The sequence below is a fragment of the Manis javanica genome, chromosome 2 (assembly GCF_040802235.1).
Source record: "Manis javanica isolate MJ-LG chromosome 2, MJ_LKY, whole genome shotgun sequence".
Taxonomy (NCBI): domain Eukaryota; kingdom Metazoa; phylum Chordata; class Mammalia; order Pholidota; family Manidae; genus Manis; species Manis javanica.
The window spans coordinates 117,526,672-117,546,960 of record NC_133157.1 but is presented as its reverse complement, the minus strand read 5'-3'; the positions used below and the strand labels follow the sequence as shown (position 1 = coordinate 117,546,960).

The 20,289-nt window shown below is 37.3% G+C and overlaps 2 protein-coding genes across 13 annotated transcripts in view; one reads left to right on the top strand and one right to left on the bottom strand.

The window, feature by feature from the left end:
• LOC140847825 (protein TASOR-like) overlaps positions 1 to 13,521 on the top strand; it is a 104,113-nt gene extending 90,592 nt beyond the window's left edge. For 3 of the 12 annotated variants that reach the window (XM_073229201.1, XM_073229200.1, XM_073229212.1), the window contains 6 exons: positions 4,551 to 4,641; positions 6,572 to 6,709; positions 6,855 to 6,979; positions 8,471 to 8,582; positions 9,189 to 9,292; positions 10,722 to 13,521. In XM_073229201.1, the coding sequence (XP_073085302.1) occupies positions 4,551 to 4,641; positions 6,572 to 6,709; positions 6,855 to 6,979; positions 8,471 to 8,582; positions 9,189 to 9,257 (535 nt within the window). In that variant the 3' untranslated portion in view covers positions 9,258 to 9,292; positions 10,722 to 13,521. Of the gene's footprint in view, positions 1 to 4,550; positions 4,642 to 6,571; positions 6,710 to 6,854; positions 6,980 to 7,159; positions 7,257 to 7,876; positions 7,911 to 8,470; positions 8,583 to 9,188; positions 9,293 to 10,174; positions 10,319 to 10,721 lie in introns of those variants that run through there. The other 9 variants (XM_073229203.1, XM_073229202.1, XM_073229205.1 and 6 more) reach the window with 9 other exon arrangements.
• Positions 13,522 to 19,725: 6,204 nt separating this feature from the next.
• The window catches only part of LOC140845610 (myosin-IIIa-like), a 31,331-nt gene continuing 30,767 nt past the window's right edge, over positions 19,726 to 20,289 (bottom strand). The window contains exon 5 of the mRNA XM_073220214.1: positions 19,726 to 20,172. Within this exon, the coding sequence (XP_073076315.1) occupies positions 20,122 to 20,172 (51 nt within the window). The 3' untranslated portion in view covers positions 19,726 to 20,121. The remainder of the gene's footprint in view (positions 20,173 to 20,289) is intronic.

The following is a 20,289-nucleotide window of genomic DNA, read 5'->3' as shown; positions in this document are numbered from 1 at the left end:
TTGGAAAGTTTTTCAGCAGGAGGGCAACACATTTGGATTTGTATTTCAGATTTTCAGTGATGATGACGAGGCTTGATGTGGGTGCAGGAGGCTGGAGGTTGGAGACTGGGTGAGCTTTTGAGGGTCTCCATGCTGGCGTGACAGTGAAGATGAAGGAGGGGAGAGCTTTCTGAAGGAAAACCAACAGGATTTTTTGACTGATTGGATGGAAAAATGGAGTCCAGGACTATACTAAGGTTTCTAAACTGGACTAGTAAGTGAATAATGAGCACCAGCCCAGTTGGGGCATGCGGAAGGAGAATGCATCAGAGGGGTAAGAATGGTGGAAATGCATGTGGGTGTCGAGTGGCCTGTTTGTAGGCAGGTAATGTGAGAGGTCTTCCCTGACCTAGGCCCCAAATCATGGCTGAAAGTGCTAATCCAAAGGACAATAAAGCCTGTATCTAAACTGAGTTAAGTATATTCTGCCAGCTTGGCCATAGATCTGTGTCCTGTTAAACATGTATGTCAGAGTCCCTAGAATTTTTCCAGCCTTCAAGAGATGTAATTGACATATAACTTTTTGACTTTAAGGTGTGAAGCATAATGATGTAATACACGTATATATTATAAAAGTTCAGCTGACACATCCATCACCTCACATAATTTTTTCTTGTGGATAGATTTTTAAAATATGTATATTTGAAGTTTATAGATGTGGAGAAGAGATTTATATATGTGGAGAAGAGAAACCATTTAGGGATAAAAGCAGAGGCTTAGAAATTTAAGCCTTAGGGAAATAGTAAGCATTAGGAAATATTGTTATTCAGGGCATCAAAGGCAGGATTCCAGCCTGGATGTGCAGCCTCAGCCACCCCACCCCTCTCCTATCCATTCCCCACCCACCCAAAAAATCAGCAGTTTGTTGTTCTTCCAAAGACACAAAAGGAACTCAGAAATGACACACTCACAAAAAGATGTTAATCGCACCCAGTTGGGATGTGTACTTCGCGTCCTTGTTTTGCGCTGCATTGCTTCCCTAAGCTGCTCAACCCTCCTGGGCTGGTAACCCAAGTCACACTGAGCTCTTGGAGCTGGGGTGTTTTCTTTCTTTCTGTCTCTTTTTAATCTTGATTTTTGACCTTTGGAAAAATACCCCACATGCACAGGGACACAACCTTATTTTCTCGTGTGTGTGCGTCCGTGTGTGTGTATGTGTGCGCGTACACTAGATGTATCTGTGTGATCCTTGTTCTGTCCATTCCAACAGTTCGATTTTTTGGCAGGGAGGGTAAATATGTAAGATGATTGAATTTACAGATCAATCCAAATATATGTTAGTAATAGCCCTCGACTCAAATGTCTTATTTTCACCAAGGATAAAACTCTTGCAAGCTCCGATTCATTGAGATTTACTTAGTAGCAGATATACTTGTGACCATAGATCCATAGATTTATAGCACAATTTTGGTGTTGACTCTTTTTAATAATTCAATATCAACAGACTCTGGAGGAAAGAATGAAAGGGTGGGGGAAAGATTTTTACCAGATGAACATGGAGAGTTTACACAGAGGTCATGAGAATGTGCTGTTGTTTTGAGTTATTTCCACTGTAGGTGTGTGATTCATGCTGGCAGGTCCTTGGCCTGCTGTGTGTCACTGGTGTGTACAGGCTGAGAAACTAAGGTCTTTGGGCTCCGTGGCTTTTTCTGACTTGTCAATGTCATGTATCCTTTCAAGGCTTTATTTTTCACCATTTTACTGCTTTTCCAAATTTAATGATTTCAGAGAAAGCATCAATTAGGATTCATACCACTAGTGTCGTTTTTGGCTCCTACGAGTTTATTGTAATACTGGCAGGAAGTTTTGAAGTCAGCAAATAAACCCATTTTTCCCACTCCAAATGGATTACTTTTCTCTTATGAAAAATTTGAAATATGTTAACACTGACACTTACTTTCTAACTTCCCCTACTAATAATAAATCATCTGAAGGATTCCTCTATTTTGTCAAATTATTGTGCTGCATAATAGTCTAGTGAGCATGAATTCACATGACAGTTCTGGGATTTTATTGTTTATTCTTATAATTTCTTCTTATTAAAGTAATGAATGAATCATCCGTTGTAAGATTTTGAATACCAGATTAATCGTCTGAGGGACAGTTTGTGAAACCAGGAGGACTTTGTTGACGTGAATACTTTCCTCCCCTCATTTTGTAGGTAATTTGAAAAAGGAAGGGTATGGTTCAGATACTTTGTAAGCAACTGGGAGGGGATGAAACAACATGTGAGTGGATCCTGGCATTGATTCCCCTTAGCCTGGAGGCAGGGCCCACCTGCAACTCTCTTTTTTCTTCCTCTCACTGTGATAAACACTAAGCTCAGTAACCCACATAAAAGGGGATGAACATCTTCCACCTTTTTACTGATGCTGGGTTTGAGTCCTCCCTGACCTCTCAGTCCTGCACACATCAACCCACACCTGTCTGCCTTACCTGTCACCCCACACCTGAGTGCTCACCTGTGTACTTAGTGTGGTCTGATCCTGAGCATTCGCTGAGTGCATTCCTTGGATACAAACACATGCGTCCCTGTCCCACGTGTGTACACCTGATTCTTTCAGGTGTGCCTACAACTTAGGAATGTGCTTGTCCCATGGTACCATCAACCTATACTGTCTTAACAAAGTCCCCTTCTGGGATCTTCCTGACCAACCCAGTTTCATGCCTACCCAAGCTCTTGCAAAATACTCCTCTGCTTGAAGCCAGACAGGGTGTTCTGGAAAATTAACAGCCATAGCTATCCAAATGTCCTTCCTCCAATATAAAACATGCACAACTTAAAACCTGAAATGGCTCTGAATGTGCTCCATAACTGTAGCTCAGAGTAGCTTTTGTGTTTCACTAGAAGGAGAGCAAACATCTGTTTTCCTGTGGGGAGCAGGACATTCACATGGAAAATACTCTCAGTCCTGTTCAGGGAAGATGGTGAAGTATGTAATGTAGAAAGTCATTTTTTCTTCTTGAAGTCGGGAGGGAGAAAACGCACGATAGAAAATTGAGCAAGCATATTTCATAAGTGATGTAAACCCAGGATTACTGTTGAAGATAATTTGGGAATACTGAGCCTAGCTTTGAAAGGTAGGTGTTTGGAGGACATGCACTGATTCCATGCCACATGGTTTTATGCCATCAGCCTTCTGATTGCTTGGTGTCAATGCTGTGCTGGGTGTTTAATGTTCATATCAACCTGGCAAGTAGAATAGCTCTTGGCATGCTGGGTAACTGTCATCCTCATGATCATTACATCTCTTTACTTGTAAGAATTAGGTTGTTGTTGTTTTTTACAGAACTATTCAGGTCGGTTTTAAATAAGCAGAGTCAGTATGACAAAAGTTTTTCATATACGTTTTTTATAAAGAGACAGAGAGACCCTGCTTAGCTAAAGCCTTTCAAAATGAAAAAGTATTACTACTCAAGTATTAGTTTGAAGTTATGGTAAAGGAACAACTATACATTTTCAAGAAAATTTATTCAAGAAAGATAGCTCTTCCTTGACTTTGCCTGTTTTAGCCAAATAATGTCTTTTAAATGCAAGCATACACATGTTTGTGTAGAGGTAATAGTATTACAGTTATGGCAAAAAAAATTTTTTTTAGAGCTACATAGCGAAATATTTATGAACAATATATTTGTTTCAAAATCATCTGTTAGGAAAATATAGTATGATACCTAAATTAAAAAGATCAGTCATGAATTGATAATCATTAGAGCTGGACAATGGGTACATGAAAATCACATTATCACATTATTCTCTCCACTTTTCTATGTATTGAAAAGTTCCCATATAAAATGAGTAAACTACGAACACATGCAGACAACATGTAAATATTGTTTGACTTAAATAATATATGCTGCTCCTCTACACTCACCAGACTTCTTAGTTTGGACTGTTAACTGGCGTTAATCTTCTAGTGTTTCAGAGCATTTGGGACCCTTAGAAATTATCTGCAGCAAACTCCTCATCCTATAGATGAAGCAGTTGATTCCCTTTGCCAGACAGCATGTTACTAATTAGTGGTTGAAAGGGGGCAATCATGTCTCCTAGTTTCCTAATCCAGCCTCGCCAAAAATGTCAGGATGAAAGCAACTAGCCTTGTTTTACTTCCCTTTGCATCACTGCTGCCTAGCACAGACTTGCCATCTAGCAAACCTCACATATTATTAAGTCAGAATACTTAGATTTTCTGCAAAAAATAACTTGAGAATCAAGACCTGTACCACAGTCTTTTTCATGGAATGATTGCCTGGAGACAAAACAGACTAACTTAGAGTTTTCCAAGAATGTGATACTTTTATCCCTTTTTAGTTATTGTGTCCAACTAGACATTCAGTTGTCAAGCAGCTGTATTCTGTGTCTTAGCTCTTTCCATCCTTTTAGAATATCTCCAATAATATTAAAAGATAAGCAGTTCCCAAAGCTTCATATTGACTTTTGTCTCATTCAGTTCAGATCACTCCAGGTAGGGTCCTTGTATATGTAACAGTGACATGCAGTTTGTGTTTTGCAGGTGTGTACATTTCCAAATACTCGGACTATCTTCAGGCAAGACCATAGCATCCTGGAAGCCCGGTTATGTTGTGATTTTTAATCTAATTACGGTAAAGTCCAAATATGCTTCTATGTAATTTTCCTTTTTAAAAACTATGGGTTATCAATCTGTGATAAAGTTTTCTGCAGATCCATTACTAAACATAGTCCTCATTAGAAACAGCTGTCAAAATTGAGGAAAAGTAATTGCAAATTTTGCTTTCCTTTTAAGACAGAGCTTTTTTGTTCATTTAATAGCTTACCTATGAGTATGTTTTTTTAAAAACTTGAAAATAATGCAAAGGTAATATTATCAGTGAAAAGTCTTCCCCTCTCTCCTGTCCCACAGTGCCACTTTTTAAACATTAGATAACAGGAAACAAGTAGCCGCTTATAAAACAATGAGATTACAGTTATGATAAATGAATTGAGGAAGCAACATTCACTGTTTTAAACTGTCAAAATAAGAAAACCTTTCTTTTTTATCCCTAAATATCCAAACCTTGTTCATAGTTGTAGTGTGGCTCCTGTAACTGGTGACCTTAGGAAGTCTTAAATACTCTTAAATAGTCCCAGATAAGAGAATCATGCAATTAGAATTTTCACTCAAATAGTAGGAAAACTGATTTTAACGGTTTGTGGACTTTTTAAGGACCTATTCTGTAGTCTTGTTTTTGCTTCTGTTTTAGCTTTTATGCTATCTGAAGTTCTTTGGCTATAAACCCAACAATACCAGTGTTCTTTTTTTAAGACTGTGAAGTCTTTATATTCCAAAATTTGTCCCCAGGATCTGAAGGGAAAGTAGCATTGCCCTGTTGCACAGTCAGGGCTTTTCTTGCCTTAGTGTTCCTCTGCTACCCCATGACAGGTGTGGTGTGGCTCTACTACAGAGCACCTGTTAGCTCAGATACCAAACGCTTGGTTTTTATTCATGTCACATTGTACTTCACTGTGGTCTCCTGCCCCTGGATCCCACCCTGTTTGGTGGATGTGGCTGTTTTCATGGCTGCCCATGTGCTTCCAGCCCTCCTTACTTTACTGTGAAGAGCCAGCATATCCTGTGTCATAAGAATATTTGTGGAGAAGGTACAGGTTGTGGTTGCTCACCGAGAAGTACTATTTGTAGTCTTCGGCTTCTTAGAGTTTCCTTTGGTGGTCCTATAAATGAAGAAGCAGGACCCTAACGGGAAATAAATAAATAAATTCTTGTAAGATAAAAATGAAAGTTGCCTCTAATCCCACACCTTATTTTGGTACATGTTTTGTATGTCATTATATTATTCAAAACAGCTTTTAAATCATTGTATGACTTTCATTGTATGAAAACTTGGCCACCTTTTTCTTTTCTTTGGAGACATATAACCCTTGATGAAGAGAAATTTGTAATTGGAAATACTATTGACTGTTCCGTAATCAGGGCCAGTGGCCTGTGGCTCTTTACTGTGTTACTTATTCCTTGCTGACTTACTGGGACATGGCATAGTAGAAGTATCTTGGTCTGTCACTTATAATTGATAGCTTAATACTTCAGTTTGGATACTCACCTTTTGAAACTTTAAATTTGATCTGTCATTCTTTATGTTATAGTCATTGAATAGCCAATTTGATTGGCTATATACATTTTCTTTTAAAGGAATGGTTCTTTTCAAATCTTAATTTTCTTTTGTTTAGATGAAAGGTGATTTGATTTGAGACTTTGTGAACTGGGATGGGAGGGGGCAAAAGAAGGAGGAGGGGGGACGCCCATGTACCCCTTTGATGTTGTGATAAAAGTTGTGGGCTTTTGCCCCAGAAAGATGCCCACACTAGATTTTGAAATACAATTTTAAGGGATTCATGGAAAATAAAAGTGTTGTTGGTCCTAAGATAGTTTTCTAAGAATTGTAGTTAACTGTTCATTGAATCACATCCCCATCCTTACTAAGCTGTTTTTAAGTGAATCGTCAAGTGAGATTACTGCTTTTTGAAGGCATCTGATTAGTCTCAATATTTTCATTCTAGGGAAAAGTCAAGTTTGTGTCTGAGAATTATACAGCTAACTATACTAGCCTATCTTCTGGCTGTGATTGCCACGTGGCTGCAAATACTAATGAAGTCTCTCATAAGACGTGTCATTTTCGTGCATTTGAATGGAGTCAGGTATAGTCACCTGGGAATAAATCATTCCTGATGTGCATTTCTGAATCTAATATGTTAAATTTCAGAACTGGGTGGGATTGAGATAAACTTGGTGTGTGTGGAATTCCATAGCACTACCTTTATAACTCTTACTTTCCTCTTCCAGTATTATCTCTATGAACTCTCAGGCAGCACTGTTACTGAGCAACCCGGGCAGCTCTGTCCATACGCAGTTGTAGCTTTTCAGTACAGAGAACCGAAAAGGATGGCTGTGGCAGCTCAGAAAAGTGTGTAAGTAATTATGTGTGTCTTTGTTTCAGTGAATTTGTTTCCTTTGCTCTTATAAAAATACTTTTTATTTTTGTCTCTCGATTTGAACTCAGTGAAAATGGTAAAAAATTAATTATTTTTTAAGCCAATATTTTGTTCATAAATAAAATAATCAGTTTTTTCTTCCCTCATTTCTTAAAGTTCTCTCTGCATGGAAAGGGAAGTTAATTATTCACGGCTGTCTGCTGTGTGACATCACTCTTTGGTCCTCTTACGGTTCAGTGGTTCCAGCATAAGTGTAAGTGTTGATTTGTGTTCTCTAGTAATGCTTCTATAATTGTTTCTAATTCTCATTTTGGGGTCTTGCTTAATCAGCTCTGGTGTGAGGCAGAGCACTTGTACTTGGTTTTGGATTAAAATACTTTGGGGTAGATGTGTCGAGCACAGGGCTGTGACACAGGTGGCCTAAACTCAGGTCTAAATTCAGATCTTGGTCTTGAAATAAGTTTTATATACATCTCACAATATTTACTCATGACTTAGTAATCACAAAGGGGAAAGTACAGACTTTACAATGAAAAAAAAAAAACTATAGCTACCATCTTAAATAAGTGACTAAGTTAGCATGGCCAGGAATGGAAAAAATATCATGTGCTCTATCACGAAGCACAGAGAATGACATATCAGTGGCATTCCTGCCAAACTAATTAGGAGGAAACATTAGACATACCTAAAGTGAGGGATATTCTGGAAAGTAAATGGTCCATGTTCTTCAAAAATGTCAAGGTCATTAAAGATAAAGACTTCAGAGACTATACCAGATTAGAGGAGATTCAAGAGACATAACTAAACACACTGTGTCATCCTGGATTGAATCCTGGACCCTCTCCCCAAAAATTGTTTTCTTTTTTCATAAAGGACCTTCATGAGACAGTTGACAAAATGGAATAAGGTCTGTACAGTAAACAATTGTACTTTATCTTTGTTAACTTAATTGCTAATTGTTTTGTGGTTGTATAAGGAAAATGCCCTATTTTAAGGATACACACAGAAGTGTTTAAGGGAAGAAAGGGCATCTATAAAGTCTACAAGTATTTCAAAATAAGTTTTGAAGAGCGAAAAAGTAGTCAGGAGAAATGATGCAAAAGTCTGGATGCAGTTCCTTCTCTGGCACTGCAACCCAGTATCGTCAGAAGTTTCCAACTCTTATATAGCTTAATTTTCAAAAATTTTCATTCCAGTGTGCGTAGTTCTTCCATACATCTGGATATTTTGCTTACACCAAAAATACATTCAGAAAATGTGACCGTATTTGCACACCATGGTCTATGGGGCGATATATTTAAAAATCTGTTAATATTTTTATATATGAACATTATTTGATATGGAGTATTAATTTAAGGACTTGTGGTTATGATACTTTTGTTTGTATTTATATTAGAAAGCCAACAATTATGAAGCTATCGATGATTCAGTGTTTATTACAATGCATGGTATTGTTTTGTTTTTTAGACCATATGAACTAGATTTTAAGTATATAATGAAAGTGTCGTCTTTGAGAAAAAGATTACCAGAAGCTGCCTTTAGAAAACAGAATTACTTGGAGGAGAAAGATCTGTTAAATGTAATGATACACTGCATGTCCTGGGTTTGGTTCCAATTATTTTCCACTCTCTCTTGCATACATGCACACATATACACACACATACTCTTCTGCTTTGCCTTAAGTGATTCTTAAAAGGGCATTTTGGAAAGTTGCAGAGCTGTTAGGTGATTCAGTTCTTCAGAGGCTAACTAGAAACTGAAAGGTAGATTCATCTAAGAGGACAGGACTAGCAGCATATGCTTACAAATAGTTGGAAACTCATAACCTTGCCTTTCAAGGAGAACAGTTTTCATGGTGGAAGGAAGAAGAAACCAGAAAACATGAGAAAGAAATTTTTTTGTCATTTAAATGACTAATTCATGGGACACTGATGTTTATATTATTTATATAGTATGTATTTGCCTTGTGAATCCTATTGTAGTGTCAGTATAAATGAAAGCATTGTTTTTAAATGCTCTATGCAGTAACTTTATTAAATTTTAGAGCCAAGAACAATGAATGATAACTGTCTTCTGAATAGTAGTCCAATTTTTTCTTTCATCTTTTTAACATAAAATGGGTAAAATGGCTATAAAAAATTCGGATTTAAAGTAAGAAATGTTCTGTTTTTCTGCTTTTCTCCAGTCTGTTCCCAAGATTTATACTTCAACATGTATGAGGTGGAACTATCAAACAAACAAGGGGATAAAATAGATAAACTAACAGAATACATTCAAAATATGCAATTGGTAAGGATCATCAATTTAAAATACAATTATTAGTTTTTCCTGAAATTGGTATCTAATTATTAGTTGGCTGTGCCTGGATTGAATTACTTTAGCTTGTTGAAAGGAGTTTCATCATTTAATATTTATTGACATATTTTTGGCCTAATATTTTATTAGCTAACATTTTCATCCCTTTTGTATCTGAGTTTTTGTCTCACTAGTCACTTTATACTCCTGATTTTAAGAATAAGAGTGTAGTTTTCTCAAATCTGTTGTTGCTGTTTTTCTTTTATGATAGAAGAATTTAGTAGATCACTAGTGTTTCTGTGTTAATTAAAGGACCACTTGTGAAATACTTCTTTAAAAGTGACCTCTGTCAATCCATAGGTTTATAAGGAAATCAAAAAGTTGGTGCTTCTACTGTTGCCACAATCTAAAAAGTAAATCTCTACTGAGAAATATGTAACAGTCCAAAGATTTCTCCCTGTTATGTTAACCAGGGCTCCTCAGTGTGAGGACAGGAGCAGATGCTGACTTTCTAGTGAGTGATTACTTAATAAGTGTCCCAAAGGAAATGGTGTAAGTGTGGAGCAGTGACCAAGGCATGACAGACTGCCCCCATAGTAGAGAGAAGAGACTGATAAATTAAAATGTAACGTGTATATAATCTGTGAGGGTAAGCTGTCTTAGAGATGGTGTCATACTTTGAGTTGCGTTTAACAGAAAACCCAAACTAGTTTGAACAGTAAAGGGATTTAAAGGCTTACTTTTCAATTCTAGGTGATAAGGCCAGTCCAAACACTATTTGCTTAGGACTTTTTCAGTTCACCCCTTCTGCATGATCGTTCTGTCCCAAGGCTGCCCGTCAGAACTACATGTTTCCTGTTTCCTTTTTGTATCTAGATAGAACCCCTCCTCCAAACCATCTGTCAGTTTCATTGTAACAGTTTATGTCACCTGCATATCCCTCACCCAGTAACTGAAAGGAAATGGACTGCGCTTGTTAGCTCCAGCAGTCAGATCCCACCTTCCAGATCTGCGTACACGGTCAGTCCCACCAGTCTGCAGTAGTGCTCCCCAGCAGAGAAGAAGACCTTTCTACTGCTTATTAACTTTCCACATCTATGGCTCTAATAATTTAATCTTAACTGGATTGTTAATTCTTTTTCTTTCTTTTTTTGTTTTATTTTTTAAAATTGTCTTGAACCTCAAGAATTAATGTTATCTGCAATATTTTACTTTGCAGAATAAAACTTGTCAATCCAAAAAAAAACACAAAATAATCTACTGTACTCTAAAACTTGATGTTGTTTGTCTTAAACTACTATAAAGGATTTGCCAATGTGAAAGTCCCCATATTTATGTAATTTTGCTCTCTGTCATGAAAATGTGGGTTGGGTTTTCTTCATTTCAAGGTACTCCAAATGAATACCTTTCTTTTCTTTCCTAGGTCTCTAAAGAAAAAAATTGAAAAACTACCATGAATTGCTGAAAATATGTCAATTTTCAAAAAAGAATTAGAATTCTCATTTCATTTCATGAGGGTCTTGTTTACACCAACTAAAAGAATGCCTGACTTAAGATAATGTTTTGTTTTTTTCCTGGGGGAGGGTGTTAGAAATCACAGTTTCTTGTGCAATCACAAGACCTAATATTGTTCTTAACCCTAGTTTATACACTCTAAAACAGGCCAGAGAGTGTTATATACAGAGAGTGCTTCAAATGTTAGGTTTCACCTGAAAATTATAATGGAGTTCACCTCTGAAAATGGAAATTTAAGTTTAAAGGCTGATAGAAATAACAGAATTGATAAATATCAGAAACATGTACATTGAAAATAGTAAATATGTAAAATATTGAACCTCTTTATCACCACAAATATATTACTTAATAAAATATATTTAATATATAGCACACTCCATTTTAAATTAATCCCAACTACTAAGAAGGACTCCTTATACCTAATTGGTTCCTTATGTCTTCCAGATCACCTTTAGTGACAACATCTCATTTGGTGCTTATAACAATTCTATCAGATGGTCATGGTAGATTTATCAGATGAGAAACTGAGGTTGCATATAGGCCAGTGTGTCTCGACCTGGCCACTGCTGACATCTGTGGCTGGATAATTGTTTGTTGGGGGATTTGTCCTGTGCTTCATGTAGCAGGACCCCTGGCCTTGACTAGATGCCAGCAGCCACCCTACCAGCTGATACAACCCAAAGTGTCTCCAGACCTTAAAAAATGTCCTTTGGAGCACGATCTCCCCTCGCTGTCTGGGGACCATGGACACAGAGCTAGTGGCACAGCGAGGACCAGGACCAACCCTCCAACTCCTAGCACAGAAGCTCAGACCTGTAGGTCATGCTGCCTGTGACGTACTACTTAGGATCGCCTGGAACATGACCACAGAAACTTCCAGCCCTCACTGTCTCCTTCAATACATGAGCATGTGCATGAATAAAATGCCTCCCTATTAGAACACTGAAGTAATTCTATTTTATATTTTGTTTTCTACAATTCTTCTGAAGAATTTTTATATAAATTGTGCTTGGAAACTTAAAAAGAAATTCACATACTGCTTGATAAAGTTAGCAAAAAGTATCTGGTGTGAGTATCCCAACCTTTGAATTCTTGCCGTCCCCAGAATCCCCATGTAGCGAAGCTGCTGCACAACTTTGTCTTTGTCGTATTTTCTTGCCTGACGTTCATTATTTGGTTTGATGCAATGGACAAAATGAGGCTGTCCCACCACCATTTTAGATAACAAATCCATTAGTGAATACTATAAATGCAACAAAAATAAATTTCCCAGTGTAGCATACAAAAGCCTACAAGCTTGCAGGTCTTTCTATTTTGAGAAAAAAGCCCTGAAAACTGAATGTTATACAGGCTCACACTAATTCACTGTAAATGGAGAGAAATCTATATTAATGATTATTTTATTTATAGTAAATTTTAAAAATACAGATTTGCTCATTAAACTATAGAGACAATAACTAGGAACTTAGTTACTGACGGGTAGTTTGTAAATTCTTAAGGGAACTTTAACAGATAAAATTACTTTTGCTATAGTTTGTAAATAATAATATTCTCTCAGGGAAACTTGCTGTTTTACAATATTTAAACACACAATCTGGTTTCCTGCTTATACTACTAATTTCCTTGTCCATCTCTTTCTTTAATGTGATTAACCTAGTTTAAAATAAGGACCAAGAAATTAATTCAGTTTAATATATAGGACATATTAGTTATAAAAATAAGCAAATCCATTTAAGTACTGTAAATCTGCTCTAGTTTGATAATTTACTTATTTATTTTGGAATTTAAAAAACCAATTCTGCAGCAATACCTTACAAAGACAGCAGCCAATTGCTGGACAACTAAGTATATATCATCTTAGGGTAATTATGGCTCAACTGCAAGTGGAATTCAGCAAATGAGTATGTCAAAGTCCAGGATGACTACTGGCAAGGTAATGACTGCAGGAACACAGACAGCTGTTGACGTCTGGATCTCTTTCAGTGTTGGAAATACAAAAGCCTATGGTTACAAAGCCAGTGCAGACCAAACACTGGAACTGGACAACTGATAAAGCATTGGATTTGCATCGCTTCCTCCTGGGCATGAGACTCAGATGTGATCCTCTTCAGACAGCTGGGTCTGCCTCTTGGGAGCCCCTCTCATTACACTGATCTGAGTCATCATTCCTTTGGACATGCAAACATTTGTCAGGCACTGGAGATGCAAAGGTGATAAATAGATGTCTGTTGGCCTTCTGAGCGAGAGCTTACTGCAATTTAGGCATTGCTTTTTCTTAGGGACCAAGGCATAGTGTAACACTACGTTTTTCTTCTCTGCAGAATGAAAAATAACTTTCGAAATACATTACATACTATATGGAATTATCTTCGATCACTTTTCACTTCAGCGTGAGGAATAAAATGATTTTATGAACTAATGGTTTAAACATACTCACAGTGTTTGATGTCAACAACAGTATGATAATCATCTTGGCTAACTCACTTATAAAAAGAAAATAATCTGGCTGTAAATGTTCACAGTAATTCAGCTGTGCTGTGGTCCTAATGTGAAGAAAATGTGCCAGCAGCAAACTCAAGATATTAAGCATATGAAATTAAGCATATAAATGTACCTGGTGCTATGTAAAGGTGAATAAGCACACACTGTCTGCTATGAGCTTAGGACTTGAAAAATATTAATAAAACTACCCAGCTTTTAAAAAATTATTTCATGATTCTTTTAGGGGACTGAATTTATTCACTGACACTACTGTAAACTTAACCCAATTTCTTCCCCTTCCCCCATTTTACCTGATAATATTAATAATTTCCAAGTTTTAGGTGGTATTTTCTTCATTTTCATTGGCTGGTTAATATGATTTTATCAGAAGAGATAAATGCCCCAGAACCAAGGGTGGGTTTATCTGGAGGAATCCAGGCAAGAGAGAGCAACGAGCTTCTTTCCTTTCCTTTTTCCCATATTGTCCAAGGAAGAAGGGTCACCTTGCACCTAAGCTGAGGAGCCAGTGACTTGCTTCCTGGGCATGTTACTGTGCTTCCCTGGTGTCCTTTCTCTGTGGCCTGCTTTTTGTTTGAGGTTTTCAGCTCATCTATGTGCAGGGAGATATTCCTGTTTGCCCATCCTGAGGTCACTGAGCAGCAAGAAGGAGCATTGAGAGCTATTAAAGTATTGGGTTAAAAATCCTTTTAGATTTTATTCTCATGGAAATGCATTTGGTTCTATGAACAAATTTTAATCAAGGTGTAGACCTCCACTCAGACTGACCAGGAATATAATACCTTTACAGATACAAAAGTAAAGCAATCATAGGTTTTAGTGCACTCAACTATACCCTGTACCTAATAAATAGTCAATGAAAATCCATAAACATTCTCTTTTGCTAACAGCACTCTGATATTTGTTACTAGCTGTGATCTATAACTCCCATTTAGAATAAAAAACACCCCTAAGCACAACATATCATAATTTGGTATCTTACTCTAAAATATGATGTTTTCATGTTGGTTGTTTCTCTGGCATGATGTGTGGCTTCTCCAGTTTCACCCTAAGACCAGAAAAAGCAGTGATGATTTGGTACCTGGTACTATGGGGAGCGAGGGGAATTTTTCTCCAGGTAATCATAGTCTATGCATTCAAATACATAAAGTAGCAAAATATCATTGGTATTTTCACTTTAAGGTAACTGTTTTGTCAATCTAATTGGAATTTTAATTGGTCTTGTGTAGAATGAGAGTATCTCTGGTCTTAGCTAATATATTTTTAGTTGGACTTAGTGTAATATGGAAACTAGATATAAAAGAAGAGTCAGATATATTAGATATACATGATTATTTTAGTGAATAGCAGTATGTGAACATAACAAATATGTGTTTAAGCATAAAAGATCAAAGGGAAAAAAACTAGAAAATTATAAAGGTTCAAATCTTAAACACTCTGCTATGAAAAATACATTTTCTTACCTTTGTCAGGTTGACTGATTTTTCTGAAGTCCTCATCTGATAATTTACTTTATTTTGAGTTTTAGAATGTGGCAGATTACCTATGGGAATGTAGGTAAAATTAATATACCTTTTACAATTCTTAATGGCTAGAAGATTTTCCTCATTTACTTAAATATTAAAATACACACTGTTAATCCCACAATATTCATACTCACTTGATTTACTGTTAAGAAAATTAGGGATAAAATAATATTACAAATTTTAAATTCAGAAAAAACTCCAGCTTGCAGAATAGAAAAAGTAGCCGTAAGTGTTGAATTTCCTTTTAGATGTTTCAGGACATGCTGTGATTGTGAAAAAGGGAGCAATTTGCTTTTTTCCCTGAGATTTTCCTTAATGCAATGGTAAGTTTTATAGTGGGCCTTAAAAATCATTAAGATTAATTCAAGTGAAGTGGTTATAAGCAAATCAAGTATGGTTGAGAGCAATGGACATTTTCAAGCTAACATTCAGAAATATGTTGTGCTTGGTGCTAGGGCTACATTAGTGTACATAACCCAAGGCCATAACAAAATGACAGTGTAGGGAAAAAATTACGGCCATGGAAGCCAGGAAGACCTGGACTTGAAAACCAGTGCTAGTATTTAAATTTCATTGCCCATGGATCATTTATTTACTTAGTCTCTGGGTTGCAGTTTGAATCTATACAATGGGGACAATGATGCCTGCCTCACAGAATTTTGATGATATGCAACAGTATGTCTGGCACATGGTAGGCCCTGAAAATGTGAGTTCAACTTCATTCCTCTCCCATCCCCCACCGAGCACAATAAACCAACTGACCCACCATCCAGGGGTTATCATCCTAAAGTTAATGTTCAAACTAGCTCCAGAATTCATTATCACTTCAGAAAGGTTTCTTGTCACCACTCGTTATTTTAGGGGATAGGTAGAGGCTATGTGTTTTCGTCAAATCCTTCACATTCTTTGTGGTTGCAAAAGGCTGGCTCTGAGGCAATGGTGCAGGAACGAACCCTGCCTGGGATGTGGCTGGCAGTGCCTCTGCCCTGCTCTCTTCCACCTTCCCTCATTGCTCAGGAGATGGATGTGTGCGATGCTTTCATGCTGGCTGTACACTGTAGTGTTCACTCTTCAAAGGTGACACTTACTGAATATACCAGATGATCTTCAGAGGGGCAGCTTCAGGAACTGTACTTATTCTCCCTTTTTTTAGGATCACCAGGGAAAGTTTTAGAAAAAAATTACCGCAGATTTGGAGCATTCTTGGAAGCATGATGACTATACAAATTGCTATTAATGAATTAATTAGGCTAGACCCATTACTTAACAGTACCACTACTTAATATTAGCCAAGCACTAAAATTTTGTTTGTCTGAAAATGGAACTAGAATAAATTTAGTAAAGGAGTAATAATTTCATTTTAACAAATATTATACACAAGACATCAAATTATTTAACAGCAAAATAAGTGCAAGTCTTGCAAGTTCATTTGGATATCAGCAGGGATATATTTCAGAAAATATATCCATTTATAGTTGACATGATGAAGAAACTTGTAATAAACCATACCAGAGATGTTTGTCCATTGCAAGGAATTGCAGTGCATTTTCCCCTAATAATGGCTGAAATACATTTCATATTTACACTCACACATGTGAAGGGCCATGGTTATTTTAGAATCCTGGAGGCAGAATAATACGGAATTAAAGAACCTGAACTTTCAAGCTGACTTCTAAGACTTCCCAGTAAGGTAACTTTGAGAAAGTTTGTCTGCATTTCCAAGACTCTATGTCTCATCTGCAAAAGTAGTCCCTCCTCAGAGGGTTGTTATCAGGGGGAAAGGAAAGTACTCAACACAATGCCTAGCATGTTGCAATATATAACAAATTTATCTATTGCTATCATTATTATGTTTTCATGTCTAGGTGAATATAAAACAAAAATGCCTCTGATAGCTTTAAGGATCTGAATTACTGAAACATTTTAGACAGTTAAGTTCTTATTTTCTTTCCAGCCAACTAGCACTGTTGTGCTGATAGCCGGAAGATGCAACACAGTATTGAGATCCTGGTTGCATATGTTTTATATGGTGTGGATTAAGTGAAGGCTCCTATGGCCAGGATTCTCACCTGGCCCTACTTGGCTAGCTCACTAAACACATGTGGGCAATACGTTGTTATTGACTCTATATAAAGGGCTCTGCCCAGTGCTCTGGGCAACACGGTGGCATGGCTGCAAGGCTTCAGGAGAGCAGAGACAAGACTGGAGTGGTGGCAGCACCAAGGACAGAGACTGAGATGGCTGCAGGGGCAGAGAGGCCCAGAGACAAGAGACCTGCTTGCTGCATGCAGACTCCCTCTGAGTGGATGGGATTCTATTAATTGACCTGCCACCATGGGAATAAAGCTGGGTATAAACCCTTTCACCCCAAGAACGTTCCCTTATCACTCTTTGGTCTCATTGAATACACAGTGAACTTGCCCAGGGCTGAAACCCATTGGCAAGACACATGCATACCTGATAAATACTCAGCAAACTAAGAATAGAAAGTAAGTTTCTCCTGAAAAAGGACATCTGTGAAAAACCTACAGCTAATATACTTAATGGAGAAAAACTGAATGCTCTCCCCTCAAGATCAGGAATAAGGTAAGAAAGTTCACTCTGGGCGTTTATATTCAATATTGCATTGGTGAGTCTCGCTGGCACAACTAGGCAAGGCGAAGGAATAAAAGTAAACAGAATGGAAAAGAAAGGGCAAACTATTCACAAATGACATGATTATCTATGTAGAAAATCCTACGGAACTAACAAAAAAAGCCACTCTAATAGATAAGCTTAGCAAATTGCAGTGCAAATGACCAATATACAAAAATCAATTGGATTTCTATATACTAGGAACAAACAGAATTTGGATTAAAAATTTCCATTTATAATAGCTAAAAATGTGATATACTTGCAAATAACTTGACGAGATGTGCGAGAATATTCACTGAAAACTATAAAACATGGCTGAGAGAAATTAAGGGTTAAAAGGGTCAACATTGTGAAGATATCAATTCTTTCAAAATTAATCTAAGTTTCACTGAATTTTTGGTAGAAATTGAGCAGCCCATTTTTACATTTATAAAGCAAATAAATCATAATTGCCTGGACAATTCTCAAAGAGGAGGACAATGTTGGGTAACTTATACTACCTGATTTCAACATATTTATATAGCTATAGTAACCAAGAAGTGTAGAATTGGCATAAAGATAGATAAATATCAGTCACACACAATAGAGAGCCTAGAAATAGATCTATACACATGTAGTCAATTCATTCATTTTTCACATGGGCACCCAAGCACTTCAATGGAGGAAAGAACAGTCTTTTCAACAAATGGTGCTAGAACAATTGGATAGGGATAGGGAGGTGGGGAAGGAAGGATTACAAAGAGCACAAAGAAACATCACGTGATGTGATGAATATGTTCACTGTTGATTGTGGTGACAGTTTTCTAGCTTATACATGTGAAAAACATCAAATTTTAGTGTCTTAAAATTTGCTTACTGTATATTAGTTATACCTCAAAAAATTATACAAAAAGAAACACAGAGAACAATTTTAAACTCCAATAAAGAAAAACAACCCAAACTACATTTTTTCTATTTAAAGGCAAGTACAAGGATGTATGGGTGGGCGGGACAAAGTCACACAAGTTTTTAATCAATGAGGTGGAGCTCACTAACCATAAAAGAACCTCAAGGAACCATTCAAAAGTTGCCCACTCTGAAACAGCAGGCAGCTCTGAACACTCTGGAGGTGAGTGTATTCTTCTGAGCAGCTAGGACACCATGATACTGTCTGGTGACTGCTCCACACACTTTTCTTTAATGAAAACCTAGCTTCTTTATATTCATTTTTATATTTTCTCCAGAGGATTTTGGCAGAGGATACTAATAAATGCATATTTCATAAGCTGCAAAAAAAAAACAATGTGAAAAACTGAAGCTTATACTACAAAAACACAGGCAGAAACCACTTGATGTAGCCTGAGGAACCTTAGTTTAAGGAAATTGCCTTACCTTGCCTGTTTTTGTCAGAGGGTGGCTGACTAGTTGCCGAATTACACTGTTTTCTGATGACCTCAAAAGTAGCACAATGTCAGTTGGAAGGGTGTCTCTATTTTTAGCTAGGAACCCACTTGCATTATAGAGGACCTATTGGAAAAGTATGCTGTCATCATTATTATAATCAATGTTATCATCACATCGTCATCATCATCGAGAGGTATCTGAGAGCTTACTCTGTGGGGAGCAACAGATACACAGATCTATAAGGGTAGTTAGTCCCTTACAACTTGGTTGGAAAAGCAAACCTCTCCAGGTTTCCAGTGTATCTTGTCAGAAAAATTTGTCTTACAGATTTTCTCTGGGTTGAAATGATAGTAGAGGCTTGATTCCTGCTAAAAATGATGTTGGAAGTTGGTGTGCCTCCTTTTTCTATCTGGAGGGCTGTGGGGGGCACAAAGGCAGCACACTGGGCCACCACGCCATTCACATTTGTGTGACACATGGTTCACTGGCAGGGAATTGGCCACTACAGATTTTTCTCGGTAGTAGTGTGGTCTAAGTACACTGTGGGTATTTACTCTTTAGGCACTTTTAAATTTAAGATTTTCTAAAGATCAGTGTAATGAAAAGATTTCTGTAGGATGATCCAATACAGTTGTATGAACTGAACTGTATCCCTCCAAAATTAATAGGTTGAATCTCTAACCCAAAATGTGACTATGTTTGGAGATAGGATCTTTAAGGAAATAATTAAGGTTCAATGCAGTCATTAGTCTGGGATCTTAAACCCAGAGGATGGTGTCCTTAAAAGAAGAGGAGGATACACTAGAGACCTGTTTATCCCCACCCCTCATGTACACAAAGAGGCCATAGGGGGATGCTTTGAGAAGGCAGCCCTCTGCAAACCGGGAAAAGAGCTCTCACTACACACCAACCCTGCTGGCCCCTTGATCTTGGACCTTTAGTCTCTTTGTTGTTTAAGCCACCCAGCCTGTGGAATTTTGTTATGGCAGTCCAAGCCAACTGACACAGTTGTTAAAAACAGCTGGACTCAATGATCTGAGGCAATTCTTAGCAGATGTTTTAAAGAGGCTTATCTGGAAAAATCATATGCTGAAAATCATGACAGAGGCTATAACTATAACATTTAAGGTACTTTCTTAGGGATGAAAGTCTGTGGAATATTGAAGTCTGTGGAGTACAGAAATTCTAGTAAAGTAGACTGCTTAGGGCTCTGTGTTCTTTTCCTTTGTTTATGTAATTCTCATATTATGCATTGTTCTTGATTTCTTAGACCTCCAATACTTCAAACAGCATTGAGAAGGAATGACCTGTTCTTTTCTGCAGAAGGGCAAGAAAGTGTCCTTCAGTGTAGGACAACATATCTGAGGTTGCTCTGGGGTGGGGGCGTGTGTCTACTGATGCACAGACATTTCTTCCTCTAACTGCTTAACTGTC